This window comes from Oxyura jamaicensis, chromosome 27 (genome assembly GCF_011077185.1).
Source record: "Oxyura jamaicensis isolate SHBP4307 breed ruddy duck chromosome 27, BPBGC_Ojam_1.0, whole genome shotgun sequence".
In the NCBI taxonomy this organism is placed as follows: domain Eukaryota; kingdom Metazoa; phylum Chordata; class Aves; order Anseriformes; family Anatidae; genus Oxyura; species Oxyura jamaicensis.
In genome coordinates this window covers 521,769-543,159 of record NC_048919.1, presented here as the reverse complement: position 1 = coordinate 543,159, position 21,391 = coordinate 521,769, and the positions used below count along the sequence as shown (strand labels likewise).

Sequence of the window (21,391 nt, the reverse complement as noted above, 5' to 3'; positions counted from 1 at the left end):
GCTGGCGGCCGCGGCGGGCGTGGTGATGGTGCTGGTGCTGGTGGTGCTCATCCCGGTGCTGGTCAGCTCGGCGGGCGCCGACGGCCGCTACGAGATGCTGGGCACCTGCCGCATGGTCTGCGAGCCCTACGGCACCGCCGGGCCGCTGGGCGAGCGGGGCCCCCTCCCGCCGCCCTCCACCTTGGTGCAGGGTCCCCAGGGCAAACCGGGCCGGCCGGGCAAGCCGGGCCCCCCGGGACCCCCCGGGGAACCGGGTCCGCCGGGGGCCGCGGGGCCGCCGGGGGCGCGGGGCGAGGCGGGGCGGCCGGGACCCCCTGGGCTGCCGGGGCCGGGGGCCACGGGGGCGGTGAGCACGGCCACGTACAGCACGGTGCCGCGCGTCGCCTTCTACGCCGGCCTCAAGAACCCGCACGAGGGCTACGAGATCCTCAAGTTCGACGACGTGGTCACCAACCTGGGCAACAGCTACGATGCCGCCTCGGGCAAGTTCACCTGCGCCATCCCCGGCACCTACTTCTTCACCTACCACGTCCTCATGCGCGGCGGCGATGGCACCAGCATGTGGGCCGACCTCTGCAAGAACGGCCAGGTAAGGGCCAGCCGCCGCGCCGGGCTGCACGCTGCAGGGACCGGAGCTGCTGCCGCCTCCCTTGCCCCGCAGAAGGGCTCTGGGGCCTCCCCGGGCTGCCCTGAGCTTTCCCTGACCCTGGAGGTGCACCGCGGGAGTGCCCTGCCCGCCTCCTGCTAGCAACGCTGCGCTCCGGGTGCACCCTCGGGGTGCCGTGCCCTTCTCCCAGCTGCGGGGACATGCTCTGCGTCCCCTCCGGGGTGTCCTCTCCTTCTCCCAGCTCCGGAGATGTAGTCCAGGAGCACCCCGGGTGCCCTCTCCTCTTCTCCCACCTGGAGATGTGCCGTGGGTGCCCCCCCGGGGTGCTCTCTCCTCCTCCCAGCCCCACTAACACGGCTCCAGGCGCCCCATCCGTTTCGCAGTGCTGGAGATGTGCTCTGCCCGTGCACCCAGGGGGCCCCGATGTGTCCCCAGGGGTCCTCTCGGTCCTTTTCTTGGCCCTGCAGATGTGCCCTGCCATGCCTTCAGAGTGTCCCCTGCCATGTCCCTGAGGTCCCTTGTCCTCCCCGACCATGCCACCATCCCCATGGACCATGCAGGCTGCCCTGCAGGGACACCCTCTGTGGTGGCCTCAAGGGGGGCACCGGGGGGGGGCTGCGCAGCCTCTGCCCCGAATCCTGGGCCCTGCAACCCTGGAGCCGGGTCTGCAGTGCCCGGCACCTGTTTTGGGAGAGATGTCCCCATCTGCAGCTGGCTGTGCAGCCATGCGCCCGTGGGACATCCCGCCTGCCCCGGGGACAGCCCCTGGGGCACCCTCGCAACCCAAGGATGGGACTGGCTCCTCGGTGCCGGTGCCCCCCCCCATGCTGGAGGGCAGCTCAGGGCTGTGGTGGTCCCTGCGTCACCCTTGAAGGACATCTGCGCAATGAGGGGGGAGGGGGCAGAGGCTGGCCCTGTCCCTGCCACCCCTGCTGTCCAGCAGCCCCCCCAGCCCTCTCCATCCCCAAATCCTCCAAATCCCGAGCCGCCCCCGAGCACCATCCCTGAGATTTTTGGGTGATGCCCGAAACGGCGCCTCTTCCCCCCGCCGTCCCCCCCACCCGCGACTCGAGGCACAGATCCTCAGCCTTTGCTGGAGCCTTGGCTGTCACACTCGAAATGTCACCAAGCTGAATTTCCTCCGGTGTCACCGTGGCGGCTGCGGCGCGGTCGTGCTGCCACGGCCGGGATCCATCCCCGGGGAAGGATGGGCAGGGAATCGCGGCAGCGCTGCCGCTCCCCCCAGCTCCTGCCCACCGTTGCTTTTGCCGTTTTATCTTCCCCCCCACGCGAAGCCCCGCTCCTGTCACCCCGATGCACTTCAGCACGCACCCGAGTTTAAGCCTCTAGGCTGCCAGATTAAGCCAAGAGTGAGTTATGAACCCGAAATCATCCTCGGGCTGTGATCGCTGGGGAGCCAAGCACCCCCGGCACAGCCGCTGCGCTCCAGCGCTTCGCTCCGAGAAGCTTCGGGCTCGGCAGGGCAGGAGCCCCCAGCATCTTAACCGGGGCCGCTGTGACCGAACTGTTGGATTTTTCTTTTAGTTGTGTTTTTTTTTTCTTCCCTCCCTTCGCTTGCACCTGCTTTTCGCAGCCCCACACTGGGGGGATCGCGGCGATGCCTGAGCGCACCGGCTGCTTCTCCCCGCGGCGACAACTCGGAGCATCACCCGCGTGGCATCCCCTGCTCGCGGGGTGAGCATCTCCCCCGGCACCTGGATGGCTGCTTCCTTCCCTAAGAAGCCCACGCAGCGATTCGGGAACCCGACCCCCCCAAACCAAGCTGGAAGGGGGGGGGGGGGCACGACCACCCCATCCCTTTCTGCATCCTCGCCGTTCAAAGCTTGGGTCGCCGGGGCGAGCGCGAGCCTCCGGTGAACTGCAGGGCCCACGCGCCGTGGGCTTGTGCCGGCGCGGCGAGGCGCTAACAGATGCGTTTCCAGAAGCTACAAAGCCCCTGTCAAGAGTAAATAAAATCAGTCGGGCGTGCGCCTGCAATACAGCTTAATCATCGTAACGGCGGTCCTCGTCGGGCGCCTGAATCGCAGCCATCTCCACGCGCCGGGTACTAATTACCAACAAGATATCACCTCTCAAATATTTATAAATAAGCAGCTCGGGAGGTGGCTGAGTGCTTTGGGCGGGAGGGAGGGCTGGCACGGGGCTGGAGCGGAGGGAGTTTAAAAAGGTACAAAAAAAAACGTATAAAAAAGCAGCGGAATCGGGCTTTCTGCTCTGGAAACAGCCCTGTGAGAGCGAGGCGATGCTCGGCCGGCCCGCGGTGCGCTGCGACGAGGGGGCTGCACCCCAGGGGGCGCGGGGGGCACCCGCTGAGCACCCCTGGGCGCAGGGGCCGGGGTCACCGCGGCGCCTTTCGGGCTTCTGTTGCTGCCAGGGCTGCGCGGGGCGAGCCGGCGCCGGCAGCATCCCCGCGGGAAGGCTGCAGATCACCAGATCACCCTCGGACTTCTCTGCAGTCCTCGTGCCCGGCTTGGTGACCTGCTCCTCGCAGGGCTGACGCCCCGGGGGACGTGGTTGGCTTCCCTGTGAATAAATGTCGCTCCCGGCATCGGCCAAGCCCCCAGCCCCAGCGGCAGCCCCCGCATTATTTTTATGCAGGAATAAGCTGCGGGGCAGCGAGCACTGGAGGATGCTGCGGTTTGGTGCAGCCCCGGCCCCTCCGGCCCCGGCTGTCCCGGGGGGCACGCACCATCCCCCCCCCCGGCCCCTGCTCTGCTCCCACGTCAGCCCCGGCCCCGGGGAGCGCAAGGTCCCGCAGCCCATCGCCCCCGCACCGCCACCCCGGTGCTCGAGTTAATGAGAGCCAGGGGAGCCCCGGCGCCGGGAGGGAGCAGCTCCTGATGATTAATTAGCATTAATTATTCTTATTTGTATTAGCTTGTAGCCGTGCCGGTGAGCGGCGAGGAGAGAGCGGGGCGAGGAGTTGCTCTCTGGGAGAAAGGCGGACGGGTGGGACGGACGGGGCGGCTCGGTTGGGTTGGAGCTGGGTGCTGGGGGGAGCGCGGCCCCGCTGCATGGGGGTGCCACCGCCACCTTGTCCCAGCCTGTCCCGTCCCCACGGGGGGTCCGGAGGCGCCACCAGGGTGTGGGAGCGGATGTCACCACGGTGTCACGGTCACAGGGTGAGGGCCATCCTCATTTTGTCACATCCCGTGGGGTCACAGCAGGTTTGGGGTGGGATTGGGGCCCCCGGCCCCTTGTGACTGGCAGCGGGTGGCAGTGGGTGTCCCGGCACAGGCACCGTCCCCAGCGCTGTCTCTGGCCACGGGGCTGTGACGAGTGACGGCTGGGCTGTGATGGAGCCGACGGCAGTGAGAGCAGGGTGCAGGTGACCCCGCGGGCACCACGGGGACAGCATGGGGACTGTCCCCAAGGTGGGACAGAGGGAGACGTGTCCGTGGGTCTGCAGGGATGTGGGCAGCCGCTGCGCCCTGGGGAGCCCGGATGCGCCCATGGGCAGCGTGTTTGGCCCCAGGCGCGTGCTGGAGGGACCAGTGTCCCCAGACACCCCGTGACGTCCTTCTGTGGAGGGGGACGGGGGCACGGGTCTGCGATGGCTGCAGTGGCTGGGGTCTGTGGGGCAGCGGGCTGCCTGCATCCCTTGGGTGCAGCCTGCCACCGGCAGGACAATTCCCAGCCTTAGGGTCACCTGGGTTGGTGACAGCAGCCAGCCATGGTTGCCGTGTCCCCATTTCGAGCTGCTTCTCCCTTCCCACCCCTTCTCTAGGGGCTGCGCTCTTCCCCATGGCAGTGCTATGGGGAAACTGAGGCACGGAGCAGCGCTTGGCCGCCTGCGCCACCCCGGTGTGCCCCGCTCCCTGTGTCCCCCGTGGTCCTGGGGACGAGGCCGTCGGGATGGCGTGGTGGCACCCCCGCCTCCCCTGCCGCCGCGGAGCCGGGAGCTGCTCAGCCCGGCCCCGGCACTGCCATTTATCTTGCCTGGTTAGCGAGGAGGGCTGGCGGGCGCACGGTGACGAGGCGGCTCCTTAACGAGGGAAGACGGATGGCACCGCGCGGCTCCCGCTGCAGCGCGGACAGGGCTGGGGAGGGGGGCGGTGGCAGAGCCAAGTGGCTCTTCCTGCTTCATCCCCTTTCCCTCTGCTGCTTCCCACCCTCCTCTTCCTCAGCACAGCCCACGGGGCGTGTGGGCAGCGTGCGTCCAGCCGCCAGCCCGGCTGCATCCCCCGGGGAGCGGGGTGCTGCACCCGAGAGTCACCCCCCCGGGATGGGGGTGCTTGTAAGCTGCATGGTGCCACGAGGTGGGGTGGAAACAGGGTGACTTTTAGCGTGGTGCCGGTGCCGGTGCTCAATACGGCACGAGGGGCGTCTGTGTGTGGGAGAGCGATCCCTGTGCTGGGCCATCAGTAGGTTCCAGAATGAACAGCTCCTGACTGGAGGGGTTCTTCGCTCCCGCAGGCTGGGGAGACGTCGCGGCCTTGGCTGCGCTGCCTTTGCCCCCGAAGGCTTTTGGGGGTGGCCTTGCTCCTTCCCCAGGGGTGGCCACGACCCTTGGCTGTGGGTGCCGTGGGTGCTGCGGGTGCCTCCCTCCTCCTGCCGCCGGTTTGGGGCCCCGCAGCTGCTCAGCGGAGCCTCCCCGACCAGCGCCAGCCAATTTAGAGCCCATTCTTGTCAGTTATAATTAGGAGCCACTTCTCCCCAGCGCATCGCTTTGTATTTCACACGGGATTTTACCTGCCGTCTTGTCACTGTCACCCGGCGCTGTGAGATCTCGCTGCAAGGCTCCAGCGCCGGCTTAGATTTGATTACCCAAAGAATTCTGTACCAGCAGCAGGCTCCAGCTGCGGCGCTGCTTCTCCGGGAGGTTTTGTGTCTGCTGGGCAGGCGCGGGCTCTGCCGGGTCCTCGCTCGGGGGTAGCTGTTGATGTGAGCATCCCCTCCTGCCCCACACCCAAGCTGTGGCCCCGTGTCTGAGCTCGCCGGGCTGGGAGAGGCTCAGGGTGCTGCTGGGTGCCGCCGTGGTGGCAGAGCCCTGCCAATGTCCCCATGCCGGCGCTGTCTCCTTGGTCTGGGTCCCGGTCACCCATGGGTGTGGGTCCGAGGCAGCCTGGAGGGAGTGGGAACTGTGCCCCTGGGTACCCACGCATCTCCCACGGGCGTGCAGGGGCCGTTTGCAGCTGCAGATGTGCAGCAGCAGCACAGAAGCCGCTCTTCTGCGTCCCCCGCAGCTGGGGCTGAGGCAGGGACATCAGGACGCGGGGCTGACGCCAGGGCTCGGTGCCCCTCAGGGTGGCAGAATGTGGGGTCAAGACGGGGACATGGGGACCCGCGGGTGAGGCAGGGACGCGGGACGTGGCCGGGCTAACGCCGTGTCCCCTGCGCAGGTGCGGGCCAGCGCCATCGCGCAGGACGCGGACCAGAACTACGACTACGCCAGCAACAGCGTCATCCTGCACCTGGACGCGGGTGACGAGGTCTTCATCAAGCTGGACGGGGGCAAAGCCCACGGCGGCAACAACAACAAGTACAGCACCTTCTCGGGCTTCATCATCTACTCGGACTGAGCCTGGACCCGCGGCACCGCCCCGCGGCCATCCAGCCCCACGGCATCTCCCCGCGGCACCCCTCGACGCCCACCCAGCCCCACAGCATCCCTCTGCCATGGTTCGGACCCATGGGATCCCCGTCCTCCGTCCAGCCCCACGGCATCCCCCCAGCTGCTGTGCGGCCCCGTGGCCACCCCCTGCTGCTGTCCAGCCCCACGGCGTCCCCCTGCTGCCTTCCGGCCCCGCGGTGTCCCCCCGCTGAGGTCCAGGACGTCCACCCCGGCTGGCTGTGGGGCCCCAAAACCCTGCTTCCCAACCACCCGCTCACCCCGCTGCTAATTGGGGGCTGGGGGAGCAGAGGGGCAGCGGGCAGGCAGGAGCTGGGGGAAGCCCTGCGCTGCCCCTTCCCACCCCGTGTCCCCTGGCTGTGACCCGCTTGGCCCCACGGTCCCCGCTGCGGGCGCGCCGGGCTGTATATATGTACAGGAGTCCGACGGGTGTCCCCACCCCGCACGGGGGCTGTGCCGGGGGGTGGCCACCGCTGCCCGGTCCCGGGCGACTCCATGGTAAAGCAGAGCTGTGACCTCTCCCGTGTGCTGTCTTTGTCCCCGCGTCGGGCACAGCCGGTGTCCCCAGCCCTGGGGACGGAGTCCCAAGGCCTCGTGGCCTTCCTGGGCACGTCCCCAGGAACCCAGCAGAAGGAAATGGGGGCTCCAGGAGGGGCCCACGTCCCCTTTGGGTGGCCGCAGCCTGTCCCCAGGTGCCGGTGTCCCCATCGGAGCTGGGCTGGGGGTGACGCGGCGATGCCACCAAGGTGTCCCCAGAGGGTCCTGCCCAAAGGCAGGGTTTGGCCTGACCCCTCAGGGGCTCGCTGTCCCCGTGGTGGGGTCCCAGAGGAGTGCAGGGACGCGGTGACAGGACACAGTGACAGGACACAGTGACAGGACACGGTGACAGGACACGGTGACAGGACGCGGTGACAGGACGCGGTGTCAGGACGCGGTGACACCTCTCGAGAGGTGGCACCGGGCATGGGGACATTGCCTGGTGGCCCCTGGTGACACGGGGTGGCTGTGGGGACGGGCTGGGGACCCCCCATGCAACTTTCTCAGCCCCAGTGAGCCGGGGAGCGGCGACCCGGGGCTGCCGGCCGGGGAAGGGGCGGTTGGGACGAGCACCGGCCGCCCCCGGCCCCCGGCCCCGGCAGCGCCCCCGGGACCCCGACATGGCGGCGGCCCGCGCCCCCGGGGACGGGGCACGGCGGGACTACAGCTCCCGTGAGGCCCCGCGCGGGAGGGAAGGGGGCACGTGGTGCGGGAGAGCCAATGGGAGGCGGCGGAGCCAGCGGCCAATCACGAGGGCGGGCGGCGGTTGCCGGGTGGTTTGAACGCGGAGGGACGGAAGCGGCGGGTGAGGGGGGCCGGGGGTGGTGTGGGGCTGGGGGGGGGCAAAGGGGGGCGTTAGGGCCCGAAGGGGTCGGTGTGGGGCCCGAAGGGGTTGATAGCCCAAAGAAGGTCTGTGGGGCCCCAAGGTGTCGGTGTAAGGCACAAAGGGGTCGGTATAGGGCCCCAAGGGCGGGCTGCGGGACACCGAGGGTGGTCGTTATAGGGCGCGGAGGGGGCACAGAGCCCCAGGGGGGTCGGTGTAGGGCACGAAAAGGAGCCGTAAGGCCTAAAGGCGCCGGCATAACTCCTAAAAGGGTAAGTATGGGGCCCCAGGGGTTGGTATTGTGCCAGAAGAGGTCAGTATGGAGCTCAAAGGGGGCTACAGGACCCTGAGGGACTGGCATAGGGCCCGGTGAGGGGCTGTAGGGCCCCACAGGGGGCCTATATACACATCTTTGTATTCAGGCCCTCTGTATAGGGCCCGAAAGGGGTCAGTATAGGGCTCAAAGCGGGGGGCTGGCGGTTTGGGGGTCATAGGGCCCCCGGGGTCGTTCGGTAGGGCCCTGGAGGGAGGGAACAGGGCACGGGGGGGCGGGTCCCGTAGCGCCCTCGGGGGGTTTCGGCCCCAGCTGCGTGAACGGGGGGCACCGGGGGGTGGCACTGATGGGCAGGGACCTGGGGAGGTGGGAGCTGGGGCTCCCGTGTGGGGGTCCCACTGCTTTGTGTCTGTGCCAGGGCTGACCCCTTTCCCCCGCAGTGCGTTGCCCCTGGGCTGTATCCCGCTGAGCCCCATGGCACTGGGACCCCCGACCGAGGAGGGCACCGTGGCCGTCGTGGTGCGCGTGCGACCCCCCACCGCCTGCGAGCGGGAAGGGGCTGCGCACACCGTGCTGCACGTCGTCGACCAGCACATCCTTGTCTTCGACCCCGAGGAGCCCAGTGGCCTCCCTGGTGCTGTGCTGCCCGGCCGCGGGGCCAAGCAACGGGGCAAGGACCTGAAGTTCGTCTTCGACCGGGTTTTCGGGGAGGAGGCCACGCAGGAGGAGGTGTTCCAGCACACCACGCAGGAGGTGTTGGACAGCGTCCTCAATGGCTACAACTGCTCCGGTAAGGCCCGGCCAGCGCCTTCGCCCCATCTGCTGCCACCTGGGTGGGCTCAGCAGGGTCAGGATGTGGCCCTCGTGCTGCCGGTCACCACACGGGGACATCCCCAAGACGGGGGGCAGGTGGCTGCTGCTCTCTTCTCACACCTTGATTTTGGTGCTAGTGGGATACCCCAAGCAGTCAAACAGGGATTGGGTTGTACGGCAGCGGTGCAGGAGCAAATAGCCGTAAAATCACAAGTGGCGATGAGCTGGGGGTGGTTGGGGGCGTGGGCTGGGGTGTTCCTGGCACAGAAGTGTTGACTGGACTCCTCGGGTCAACGAGGAGAAATGAAATTTGAAGTGGAGCTGGAGATAATTTGTGGAGCGGGGGGGGGGGGGTGCTGCTGATGGCTGGAGCAAGCTGCGGACACAGCAAGCTGCGTGCTGCATGGGTGACGGGAGTCGTGTGCGACCGAGGCACGACTGTCCTGCTCTCAGGGGCAGCAGCCGGGACTCTGGTTCCTTTTGGGGCCACAGCCAGCAAGGCTGGGAAGGCCACGATGGTGCTCGGCCTTTGGAAGATGCAATATGCTGGAGGAAAACGGGCACTGCGATAGGAAATGAGAGCAGGCAGGCGTTTTCCAGGCATTTGTGGCATTTTGGGGGAAGACAACCTGTGCTGGGGCTGGAACTGCAGCAGGAGATGGAGTGGATTCACAGTGCAAAGGCCGCTTTGGTTTTGCCATCCTTTCCCATCCCAAATGTCTGCGATGGGCAGAGCCGTTACCCCCCAGCAGTGCCTGGGGGGGACACGCTGAGCGTCAGAGCAGGAGGCTGGGTGAGGCGCACGCGTGTCAGGGCGCTCTGGGGGCTGCTGTGCCCCTCACACGTCTCCCAGGCTGGCAGCACATAAGGATCGGGTCTGCCAGCTCCTCGCCCGACGCTGCAGATCCTCGTGCCGTTTGCGGGCTGTCAGAGGCGCGGCGTAACGAGCATGTCACTGCTGCAAGGCAGGCGCCGAGCGGGAGACGACCGCGCTCCTGTCTCATCATGCGCCGGGCTGGGCACTGGGACCGGAGGATGCTATTCCTGGCTCCTCGGCGAGCCGCTGAAGGCTGCCTCTGTCACCGTGCCCACCTGGCAGGCATGTCTTGCGTCTCTATCTGCATAAAATGAAGCCCGGATCCTCAAATGAGACACTGGCAAAGCACAAAGTGTCGCTAATGGGGAGAAGGGCTGAGGCACTCTAGATTAGTGTGTCCTGCTCTGATGTTAATGCTTCAGAAATGGTGTTGAAAGACTGGGGTTAAAAATGAGATGAATTGCAAGGTCTGCAAAAAGAAACACCTTCCAGTGAGAGACCGGGAGCTGGGGCTGCTCAGCTCGTTAAAGGGAGGGTTAAAGGGTGACTCGAGTATGGCCTCAAAGTGTCTAAATGGGTGATGGTTTGGGGACTCGTTCTGTCTTTATCTGCTAAATTAGAGATGCTGACAGCTGAAACTAGAAAGAAATTGCACTAGAGGATAGTGCAGACAGTGCTGAGGATAATTAACTATTGAACCGCTCTGCCTGGTCTCTACGAAGGCAGGGAGTGACCCCAGCCCTGCTGCAGGGGCTGCTGCAGGAATGTTGCGCGGCACCTGGTAATGACAGCTTCAAACGTCCGCCCTTCCTCTTCCCAGTGTTTGCTTACGGTGCGACGGGAGCAGGGAAAACCTACACCATGCTGGGCTCGGAGCAGAGCCCCGGCATCATGTACCTCACCATGATGGAGCTGTACAAGAGGATCGAGGCTAGAAAGGACGAGAAGAGCTGCGAGGTGCTCGTCTCCTACCAGGAGGTACGCCGTGCCCCAGCCGCGTCCCCTCCTTCCTCCGAGGCTCCCCTGCTACCAGTCAGGGCTGGCGCAGCCCCGGCGGGCCACGCCAAGTGCCCCCGCTGCCCCGAGAGCTGCCCCCCAGCTGGAGTCAGGCTCACCTGAGCAGCTGGGTGAACTGGTGCTGCTGGTTCCTCCCTGCCTCTCCCCCATCTGGAGTCCGGGAAGTTTCTCTTGCTTGCTGGCACGCCGCGGTGCCTGCGGTCTGCATAGCAATCTGCTCCTCCCGGCTCAGAGGGCCGCAGGGGAGCGGTGGCACGGTGACTTGCAAGCAAAGCCCTCGAGAGCCGTCCTCTGCATTTAGAGCACCCTCGGCTGCTCCGTGTCATGCCTGGGAAGTGGCCTGCAGGGCATCGCGGTGGGGGGGCGCATCTGATCGGGTCGGGCGTGATCCCGATGCACGGAGCTTCTCTGCTCGCCGCTGGGGAAGCGGGCCTCAGCCTTACTGCGGGCTCCCTGCTCTAGGTCTACAACGAGCAGATTCACGACCTGCTGGAGCCCAAGGGCCCCTTGGCCATCCGGGAGGATCCAGAGAAAGGAGTCGTGGTCCAGGGCCTCTCCTTCCATCAGGTGGGTGTAAAAGATGGGCATGGGTTCTGAGCGGTGCTGCAGCTGAACCAATTCTGAAAACAAACGTGTGGGAAGGCAGGGGGTGTGCTTTCTGTGCAGCTCCTAGCAGCACACATGACCCCGAGCTGAAGCGAGCCCCGCAGAGCAGCGGGTTGCCTTTCATCTGAGCTGTTGCCATCGCTTGATGTCAGGTTGTCTCGGTGCCTGCGTGGGGGGCGCCCAGCCTGCTGATCCCTGTCTCTGTGTGTTCTCCTCCAGCCCAAATCGGCAGAGCAGCTCCTGGAGATGTTGGCCAACGGCAACAAAAACCGGACGCAGCACCCCACAGATGCCAACGTCACCTCCTCCCGCTCACACGCCGTCTTCCAGGTGAGGGCTGCCGGAGCCGTGTTGCTCAGGCTTTGTGCTGAGCGGGAGATAGGAAGCAAGCCCACGCTGGGCCTGGCCTAGCAGGGTCGCTATCGCTGCTCCTGATGAATTGCAGGGAAAATCAACGTGGCTGTGGCTCCGAAAAGAGGGGACACGGGGCTGGGCAGGCCTCTGCTCCGCACTGGGACAGAGTGTGCTGGTCGTGCTGGTGGCTGCGTCCCCCAGCCGGTAGTCCCAGCAGGTCCAGCCTGATGTTACACCCCCCAGGGGCTGAAAATCCACTTGATGCTTTCGGCTAGTGCAGGCTGAGTGTGTGAGCTGTAGGGAGATGTACCCAAACCTGACCTAGAGCAAAGGGGACCTGCCTCGGGCTGTGCCTCCCTGCAGGTACCTGGGGGCAGCCGTATTGTCTGCCCCGTCATCCCCCTCGGCTGTGAGCCAGGAGGTACGTTCCCTGCTCTGTAAGTTTGCTCCTGGTTCCTTGGTGCTCTCCTGCACAAACCTGCCGCTTGATTTCAATTCTAGCCAGGCCCTCCCCTGAATTAGCAGGGCCGTCACGGCTGCGTGGGGAGACTGAGGACTCTGACTGTAATTTCAGTGTGAACCTGGTGCCTTGCCCGTGGCTGCTTGCAGGGGAAGTCCAGGTGTCTGGATGGCTTCCCAGCCGGCTCCCCAGCTGGGCACGGCGGTGGGCGCTGGACTCCTGCCTGCTGCGAATCCATTAGCGGCGCTGGAAGCCTGCCCTCCCGCTGCCAGCTCTGCCTCCCGGCAGCCGGAGCAGGGGCTGCGGAGGAGCTGGGCTCTGCGTGAGGACGCACGGCTGGCTGCCATCAGTGGCATCTCCAGCGTGGACGTCTCGTGGGCCATGGCCGGCAGCTGGGCAGGGGGGCGAGCAGCGTGCTGAGGTCGTTACGGGGTGCTGGGAGAGGTGTCTGCTGCTCCTGGGGGATCTCTGGGCCTGCGGAAGGTGAAGCTGTGGAGCAGTGCTGCGGGGTCTCAGTGGCAGAGTCCTGCCTTGCCCACGTAACCCAGGAACTGGGCTCAGCACTGAGAACCCTGCCTGAATGCTCCCAGGGACTGCAGGGCTGTGTCTGGGGGCTTGCAGCCCCTGTCAGGTTTGGGTTTCCCAGCATATTCCGTGGTGATCATCTTCCAGCATCCTTCTGGAGGCAAAATCCACAGTCACATTTGGGGCTGAGGCTGAGATGCTGCGAGCGTTTCCCGGGTGGCACCAGGGCTCCCTGTTGGCTTTGCCCTTTGGGGACCCAACCAGCTGTACGCTGCTCCCGCACAAGGATCAGCTCCTGCTGATCATGGTCCATAGCTCTGCCAGTTCCTGTTTGATCCCTTCTGTGGCTCTGCTTCCCGTGCCATCAGAGAGTCTTGGCTTGTCTTCTTGGTGATCTGGGGTCCTCCTCGAACTCTGCACCATCCCCTGGCCTTCGTAATCCATTTCACCATCCTCTTATACGTACTGACACCTTGTCCTACGGGTGAAGCTGCCTGCAGCTGGTAACTTCATGTGCCTTGCTGAGCTGCAGCCTCGTGGTTCTTCTTCACAGATCTACGTGAAGCAGCAGGACCGCGTTGTCGGCCTGTCTCAGGACCTGCAGGTAGCCAAGATGAGCCTGATTGACCTTGCAGGCTCGGAGCGAGCTTCGGTCGCCAACACCCGGGGAGAGCGGCTCCGGGAAGGTGCCAATATCAACCGCTCGCTGCTGGCCCTCATCAACGTCATCAATGCGCTGGCTGACGCAAAGGTAAGGCTGTTCCCTGCGTGGCCCCACCAGGCTACGGCTCCGCAGGGCAGGTGGATGCGAGGGCTGTCCTTGAGTACTAGGGCTGCTGGTTCTGCTGCTGTGGTGGGGCTGGCAGCCTGGGCTGGGCCATGAAAGGTGCTGGGGGATGAGCGTGGCCATGCCCACGCGATGCAGGACTTGGGGCTGAGTGCCCAGGTCCCAGAAGCTGAGCAGCCCCTTGATCTCTTGGTGCAGAGCAAGAAGACCCACATCCCGTATCGGGACAGCAAGCTCACGCGCTTGCTGAAGGACTCCATCGGAGGGAACTGCCGCACCATCATGATTGCTGCCGTGAGTCCCTCCGCGCTGGCCTACGAGGACACCTACAACACGCTCAAGTACGCCAACCGGGCCAAGGAGATCAAGCTGTCGGTGAGGACCTCGTGACCTGCTGTGGTTTGGGGAGCTGCTGGGGATGGGTGCGAAGGAACTGGGTTTTGCAACATGCCCTGGTACGTGGGGTAGGTTAGGTTAGTAGCTTGAGTTATCCAGCCACGGGGGCTGCTCCAGGCAGGATGAAGCTGAGGGTGCTGAGTGCCTGGTCTTGTGCTTGGCCCCTCAGCCCAGAGCCCTGAAGGGCTGGTGGCTGGGACAGCAGGTCCCTGGGTGCAGGTGGTGCCCCCTGCAGCCACCCTGGAGACTTTGCTGCAGCTCTGGCTGAGGGCTATGCGCTGCCCAGTGCTTCTTTAACCTCCTGCTTGTGCCTGTCTCTGCAGCTGAAGAGCAACGTCCTCAGCCTCGACTGCCACATCAGTAAATATGCCGTGATCTGTGAGCAGCTGAAAGCAGAGGTGAGGTGCTGGCAAGGAGGGAGGGCGCTGCCTTCTGCCGTGGTTTGCTTGGGATGCGTGCCTCTGAGCTCTGTGGTCCTTGAGCTGTGTGACAGTGCTGCCCACTGGGAGAGCAGCAGCAGCCTCTCGGGGAGCTCTGAGCTCCCCAGGGTCGCAGAGCCAGCTGTGAAGCAGCTGATTCTTCCCTGCAGGTGGCAGATCTGCGGGCGAAGCTCCGTGCCTACGAGGATGCCGACCGGGACGCAGAGAAGCAGCCACCAGTACCGCTGGCTGCCCCTAGCTTGAGCCCAGCAGGGTTGCCCAGGTGAGGTTGTGGGGTTGGCAAGGAATTGGGGCAGAGCTGCTGTGTCCTCCTGGCATCCCCTGTGCCACGTAGGGCTGCACAGCTTCAGAGCCTAGGTGTCAGCCCAGGAGCTTCCCCACCAGCGTGCGTCATCATCTTGACCACGTGGAGGTGAAGTTATGGGCCTGAGAGACCGCAGCATGCAAGCCCCAAGGGAAGCTGGGCTGCAAAGGCCAGGTCTTGTCCTGGTTGATCCATGCCCAAACTTCTTTAGTCAAATGTGATGGTTTTCGCAGTGGATCCTCTGTCTCAGTGACTTTCTCTCTGACTGCTGTAGGTTGGAGGAAGCTGTCCCAAAGACGTGCTCAGCCCTGGGTGTTCACGGGATGAGTGATGGAGGGCAGCAGGAGCTGGGAGCTGGACAGGCTGCTCAGCCACAGCTGGAACTGGAGGAGGAGGTGAGAGAAGGGGTGAGCAGCATGGGGGAGCTTGGCACAACCAGCTGGGGGCTCAGATACACTCGGGGCACAGCTGGGCGTGCAAGAAGGCAGGAGCTCAGCTGGTCTGCGGGGTCCTGGCTCGGCGTGAGCTGCAAGTTGCTAGCAAACCCCTTAACCTCCCAGATAAGTGTTTGTGGGGGATCAAACTCAGTTCAAATATGAACTAATCTTGGGCTAGAAAAGTTCTTACTTCTGGATGATTGCTCCAGGCTCCAAAGGAAACTCCTCCCAGGAGTCCCAGAGCAACCCACCAGGCAGATCTCCAGCCGGGAACGAGGAAACCAAGCTGCCTTCTGCAGAGTTCGTCCAGCAGCCAGACAGAAACGTGAGTGTCCTCGTGCCGCCCCCACGTGCCCCTTCCCCTTGTCTGCCTGTGGGTGCTGGTTCCCATGCAGGATGCGTTGTCCACCCTCCTGCATGCAGCCATCCCAGGGACAGCCCACATGCATGCAGGAGCAGGTCTCTGCTTGCAGAGCCTGCCGTGTGTGAAAGAACAGATTTAGCTCCCGGGGATCTAATCCCAGGGGATGATCTCCTGGAAATGCCATTTCCATGGACAGAGGGAGGTTTCCAGGCACAGCAGCTGCGGGAGCCTTAAGTGCAAATTGTCAGTCCTGAAATTACCTCTGCAAAGTCTTTCCTCCTGCCTTGGCTCCCCAAGGTCCTGCCCTGGCAGGGCTCCCGCGGCACCATCTGCTGATGTCTCTGCCCCAAGCATCTTGGCAGAGCGAACCTCTCTAGAAAGGTCTCCTGAGGGAGGCTGGCCTCAACGTGTGCCTGGATCTCTGTCTGCCTCTATCTGAGCTAACGAGTGCCTGAAGCCTGGCAGAAGGTGCACAGATGCTGTTGTGTTCCTTGTAACCACCAGGTGAACACACACCTCGGGGCTCAGGTCCTCTGGCAGACCTACAGCTTCGGCACCTCACAGCCTCAAAGTTCGTCCGTCTTTGCCCAAACCTGTACTAATGGATTCTGTCCCCCCTCGAGCAGGTCCCTGAGGTGATGCTGGTGGTGCTGAGCCTCTGCTCTGGGTGACGCTGACCCAAGCTCCCCTGTTTATTGGTTCTTGGGCCTGGATGCAGAAGGGCTGCCTTGGGCCAGGTCCTTTCTCTGACGCCATGTCCTGCTCTGTCCCAGGCTCGTGGCAGCTATCCTGAGCGTTGCCCAAAAGCAGTATTCCCTCCTGAAGGCTGCCAACCTCCTAACTCCTGACATGGTCTCTGAATTCGAGGAACTGGAGCGCCTGGTGCACCGAGAGTCTGGTGCAAGCCTGGAGCAAGCCCCGCTGCCAAAGGGATCCGCAGACACCCACGGGGCCACCCCAGCCCGGAGGACGCAGCAGGGCTGTGACGGTGAGGATTTGGGACAGTTGGTGCTGTCCCCAATCCCGTTCCTCGGGGTGCAGCGTGTGCTGGAGGGGTGCTTTGGAGGAGATGCTTGTGGGAGGGTGCAGCTCCCAGCTGCGGGCACAGGCTGAGAGCTGAGTTTCCTCCTGACACGGTGCCTAGCGGGGAACTCCGAGAGCAGCTCCCAGCCCTGCTCTGTCGAGCGTTTCAGGCCAGCCAGCATCTCTGGCAGCCCGGGGCACGGTAGCAGCAGTGAGCAGCACTTGTCCTGGGGGGGTTCAGCATGTGTGCACGAGTCAGCTTAAACGTGAGCGATATTTCTGGTCCACACGACCAAAGCAGCAGCTCTGCCTCTCAGCCTTTCTAGTCTTGTTTACTCCTTGGTACGTTTGCCCAAGTCAGCCCAGCTGTGGTCTCCCAGCTGACAGCCTGTGCCTGAGCAGCGCTGAGCTCTTCCTCCACATCCTCAGTGCCACGGCAGGAACCCAGCACTGAAGCTGTGGACTCTCAGACCCCGTTTCTCAGGGACAGACGGGGCACTGCCACGGGGCACTTGCTTTGGAACCAGCCCGGTGCCTGTAGGTTGACAAGACATCAGGCTTCACGCTGCCTCTCCCTCTGGGTTTTGTGTGAGCATGGTTTGATGGCAAACTGCTGCTGTTGGGCTCACGGCTAGGGCTGCGCAGACACCTTGGAGCTGTGCTGGGGGCAGAAGGAGGTGCCGGGGATGCCTGGGACCCGCTGCGGGCAGGGCTGACTGTTGCTTCTCTCCTTTAGCCAGCGCAGCAGCCACCATGCCCGCTGCTGAGCCCAGCGTCCCCATGACCAGGGCAGCTCTGCGGCGCTTGCAGCAGCTTGCTTCGCTCTCCAGTCCCACACTGGCAGCTCCTGGCTTGGCGAGGAAGAGGAGGAGGTCTGAGATGAACAGTGCTTCCAAATGGGAAACTCCCCACAGCCTCAAAATGCGGGCGAAGCGCCAGAGGAAATCCTCCCCCCTGGGCCTACGGAAGGACTCCAGGAGAGAAGCGGAGGCTCCCGAGGCGATGCAGAGCCTGCGCACACCCTGCTTCAAAGATGCCAAATCCTCCCAGCTGCTGTCGAGTTGCACCCCCAGAATCTGCCCTACAACAGTCACCAAGAGATGCATGCCCCTGAGGACATCGGCTGCCCAGAACTGCTGCACCCCGACTGTCCTGACTGGCCATGACCTGAACTTGACTTTTGACCTCTCTGAGGACAGCGTTTCACCTGGTGTGGCCAAGCCAGACACCTTCAGCCTGCCCGAATTCCCCGGCTGGGAGAACACGCAGTGCCTCTTAAACAAGCAGGGTGGCCCCTTCGTGCCCAGGTTAGTGCTGCTGCGCCCAGGCTTGTGGATGGCTGGGGATTTTTCCCCCTCCCCGATCTTGCTTTTTGGGTGAGTTTCACCCACAGAACCTTTGTGGATCCCCGCAGCTGGGCTAGGAGGGGAGATAGGGCAGGAAGCAGCCTGCAAGCAGTGGGCTGAGCCTGTGCATGAATTGCTTGCTCAGATAGAAGAAGTATTCCAAAGAATCTATTCCTCCTTTTCCTTTTTCCCTTTGGACTCGGAGAATTATCCTCCAGGTGGCTTCTTGAGCCCCCTGTACTTGTTGGGAAGCAGGTGGGGCAGAGCCTGTCCGTAAGGAGAAGCTGGAGTGAGGAGCGGGGCTGTGCAGCGTTGTCTTTATGGCTGGTGCTTCTGCTGAACTGGGTGGCCGTCTGGAAAGAGGCTGTGATGCCCTAGGAAACGTGGGAGACCTGAGGGAACGTTTCCTGCAGAAGGCAACTGGGAAAACTGAGGCGCAGGGGATGGTGCGACCGTGGGTAGCTTGGGGAGCAGTGGGGGGGGGGGGGGAAGGCAGCTGCCTCCTCCCCTGCAGATCTCTCGAGGCTTTAACCATGTTTGAATCACTTCCCCAGTGAAACCGGGCTGCTCTCCGGGTTGTGTGTGGCTTCTGCTCCCTGCCTCGGTTGCCTCCCAGCTTTGTGAGAGCAGGGGGTCAGGATCCAGCCTTGGCCTTCTGCAGCACCCCTGTGCTAACCCTCTCTTCCCTGGCTGCAGAGCCTCCGTCCCGGTGTTCTCCATGAGGGGCTCCTCCATCCCCAAGCCCTCCTCTGTCTCCAAAGCAGCTGCGCAGAAGCGGAAGCGAGCGGTGAGGTGAGACAACAGAGACGGGGGCCAGGAGCGCTCGGCGAGGGCTGGTGGCTGCTCCCCTCGGGGGCTTGGAGCCCCCTCCTTACCTGCTGACAGCTGGGGAGGACGGGGGCCCTCCAGGTCTGCCCTGAGCCTGGGGTGTAAGATGCCCATCCCTGTGTCCCCTTTTTCTTTCACAGCACCACTTCGTGCTCGCTGGGCGGGCTCCAGAGCCGAATCGGCCAGCTCTCCAGCAGCAGCCAGCGGTCGGCGCAGCCCTCGAACATCCCAGGTGAGCCCCGCACCCAGCCTTGTGAAGTTCAGGTTGCTGGGGCCAAAGTACCTGGCAGGAGTACGCCTGGTGCTGGTGGAAGATGCTGTTTGGTGTTTGCTGCTTCCATGTGCTGGCCTGAGCCCTGGGGAGGGGCAGCGGGTGCTTGCAGAGAGAGATCGAGGGGGACGGAGCTGGCAGTGATGGGATCTCCTTTAGGAGGGCTCCTGGCTTTCAGGTTTTGCCCCAGAGCTGCCTCATCGCCTCCTCTCCTGTTTCTCTCCTCAGAGCTTCCTCGGGGTGGTCTCGGCTGGAAGGGCAAGCACAGCACCAAGGAGCTGCCAGCACGTGGCAGCGCCTCCGCTGCACCCACACTGCACCCCCCAAAACGCCTGTGCTGACGGCACCCAGCATGGCCCCGGCCTCTCCTGAGGGCCCAAACCCAGCTGCCAAACTTCTTCCTCGGGGCCCCATCCTGTCCTTCCCTACCACCTGCAGTTGTTGTTTCCCCCCTTCCCCCTCGTCCCCTGCCTCCCTCCAGCTCTCCTCCGGGGTCTCCCAGCTGCCTCCTGCGTCCCGCGTCCCGTCCCCAGCGCAGCGCCGCATGTTTTTGTAGCAGATGGATTATTGCTGTTCCCTCTCAGCCCCTCTCTCCTCCTCGCCGGGGTGTCGAGTGCTAACAGATGGGTGATGCTAAGAAATAGCATGCTTTTAATAAATCTTTAAGCTTAAAACCAGAGGGGCGAGGGGAGACGGGTGGCTGCTTCTTCTCGCCTCCGCCTCGCGCAGGGAGCAGTGGTTGGGTTTTGGCTCCCTCTGAAGCAGGCCTGGAAAAGGCTCCGGCTCCCAGGGGCGGGCTTCCCGTGGCTTCCCCCTTTGGCCCCGTGGCTTCAGCCCCATCTCCCGTCCCTGCAGGGGCTGTGCTGGGGGGCGGCAGGCCCCTGATGTGGGTACAAGGGCAGGTGCCAGCTGCTTGCCCCCTGCCTCCTGACACTTTGAGTGATCTCGGGGCATTTCTGCCCCATCTTCCCCCTGCTGAAACTCCAGCCCTGCCTCCTGCTGGGTCCCTCCCTCCTGCTGCCTGCAAGCCCCCAGCTATGGGGCATCGCCCCTGCAGCTGTCCCCCTGTGCCCTGTCCTACTTCCCCACCCCGCCATGGCACCGCTGGGCCCTGTGACGTACCCAGGTGCCTGCTCCAGCTCCTCGGGGCCAGCGGCAGTGGTGAGCGCCCCGGCAGAGGTCACAGAAGCTGCGTGGGCTCCGGGCCAGGAGGCTGCGTTTAACCTGCGGCCCTCGACCTGCTCTGGCAGCACCGTCCCGCGCAGGCTGCTCCCCGCAGGGACCGGGGTCACCGGCTGCTCCTGCCCTACTTTGCTCGCTGGCTGGCAGCCACAGCTCTCGCCTTTGTCTTCTCGGAGGCTGGAAGCTTCTAATTAAAACTTCCAGCCCGCTCTGAGTTCGTTCCTCTCATTAAGAGGGGAACGGGGAGGCGGGGGGAGAGCCCAGATCTGCATCCCCGCAGCGCCGGGAGTGACAGCTTTCTGCAAGAGGCAGCAGCGCTTTGATCCCGGCTGCGTAGGAGCTGGGAGAAAATAAATCTCTGGGGAGCCGAGCGGGGGCCGGCTGGGCACCCTGTGCCACCCGTGCTCTCCCAGTGGGTTTGGGAAAGGCTGCAGGGACGCAGAGCCCCCCTGATGCGTGTCCCCAGGGGCGTCCCTGTTCCGGCTGGCTGGGGACAGCAGGCAGCTCCCGGCACTTGTGGGGTGCGGATGTGCACCACCACGATTCCGGGGGTATAAAACCCGTCCCAAACCGGTGGCACCGGGCTGGGAACGGGACCCGGGATCCCCAGTGTGGGACCAGCATCGGGCTGGGAATGGGGAGCTGTGGGGCGTTAGGGGCAGTGGCACCAAGAGGATGTCCCTGAGCGTGCCACCAGTGCATCTCCCCAGTCCCTCTGGGACATGGCCCAGCGGGACCTAGCACCGTCCCCACCCGGCGGGCCGGGAGCTTTCCCAGCCATCGGCTGCCACCTAGCTGCCAGCCGCCCAGGCCTGTCCCCACCACTGCAGTGTCCCCAGCCAGCACCCCAGGGACCCGCTGCCTCTGGCCACCCTCGATGCCACCACGTGTCCCTTATGTCCCCGGGCTGCCGAAGCACCCTCCAACCCATGCCTTGCTCTGCAGTCCCCACCAACACTGGCTTGTCCCCAGGATGTCCCCAAGCCCTGTAACCCCACTTCATGGCCACGCTACTGCAGCTCTCAAGGGCTGGGGTCAGCGGTGGCCCCGTGCCCGTCACCGCCGCCTCGTGCCCCGCATTTCCCGGCAGGGCCGTGCTCGCACAAAACCCCCTCATTGCCATGCGGGGCCCGTGCCCGCCGGCACACAGAGCCCCTTTCATGCAGCCCTGGCACCCGGCCGCGGGGACCGCTGCGGGGAGAAAGCCCCCCCTCGGCTTTGGCGCACGTGTGAGCACCCCGGTGAGGTTGGTGCAGGGGGTGGCGGCGGGGGGACAAGGCCACGCACACGCGTGTGCACGCACAGCCGTGTCCACAGCAGGATCAGGCCCAGGGCTGGGAGCAGGATGCAGCGCCCTGAGCCCCAGCCAGGCCCCAGTGAGGGGCAGGCGCTGCCCAGTGCCCTTACAGTCCCACTGGGCTGGAACAGATGTGGGAGGCTTCCGATGGCTAATTAAAAGCAGCTTTAATTAGCAGCCTACCTGTGCTGCCAGGCGTCCCGCGGGGTGCCTCAGCCGTGGGGAACGGGGCTGTGGCGCCTGGGTGCTCAGCCAGGGCTTGTCCTGGGGGTCAGCACGGGGGGGGGGGG

General features: G+C 64.6%; 2 protein-coding genes across 3 annotated transcripts in view; both read left to right on the top strand.

The window, feature by feature from the left end:
- The first annotated feature begins 6 nt into the window (after positions 1 to 6).
- Positions 7 to 6,722, top strand: C1QL1 (complement C1q like 1). Its single transcript, XM_035347535.1, has 2 exons — positions 7 to 589; positions 5,971 to 6,722. The coding sequence occupies exons 1-2, from the start codon at positions 26 to 28 to the stop codon at positions 6,148 to 6,150; spliced, it is 744 nt and encodes a 247-aa protein (XP_035203426.1). The 5' UTR covers positions 7 to 25; the 3' UTR covers positions 6,151 to 6,722.
- A 1,072-nt stretch (positions 6,723 to 7,794) lies between these two features.
- The window catches only part of KIF18B (kinesin family member 18B), a 16,962-nt gene continuing 3,365 nt past the window's right edge, over positions 7,795 to 21,391 (top strand). The window contains exons 1-16 of one of the 2 annotated variants that reach the window (XR_004756285.1): positions 7,795 to 7,834; positions 8,279 to 8,624; positions 10,285 to 10,442; positions 10,944 to 11,048; positions 11,307 to 11,417; positions 12,980 to 13,177; positions 13,412 to 13,588; positions 13,933 to 14,007; positions 14,199 to 14,311; positions 14,628 to 14,748; positions 15,000 to 15,115; positions 15,928 to 16,142; positions 16,914 to 17,484; positions 18,220 to 18,315; positions 18,492 to 18,583; positions 18,851 to 19,062. Coding sequence is in view for 1 of the 2 variants with exons in the window: in XM_035347519.1 (XP_035203410.1) it covers positions 8,309 to 8,624; positions 10,285 to 10,442; positions 10,944 to 11,048; positions 11,307 to 11,417; positions 12,980 to 13,177; positions 13,412 to 13,588; positions 13,933 to 14,007; positions 14,199 to 14,311; positions 14,628 to 14,748; positions 15,000 to 15,115; positions 15,928 to 16,142; positions 16,914 to 17,484; positions 18,220 to 18,315; positions 18,492 to 18,583; positions 18,851 to 18,963 (2,577 nt within the window). In the remaining variant the exon portion in view is untranslated. Of the gene's footprint in view, positions 7,835 to 8,278; positions 8,625 to 10,284; positions 10,443 to 10,943; positions 11,049 to 11,306; positions 11,418 to 12,979; positions 13,178 to 13,411; positions 13,589 to 13,932; positions 14,008 to 14,198; positions 14,312 to 14,627; positions 14,749 to 14,999; positions 15,116 to 15,927; positions 16,143 to 16,913; positions 17,485 to 18,219; positions 18,316 to 18,491; positions 18,584 to 18,850; positions 19,302 to 21,391 lie in introns of those variants that run through there. The other variant, XM_035347519.1, reaches the window with a different exon arrangement.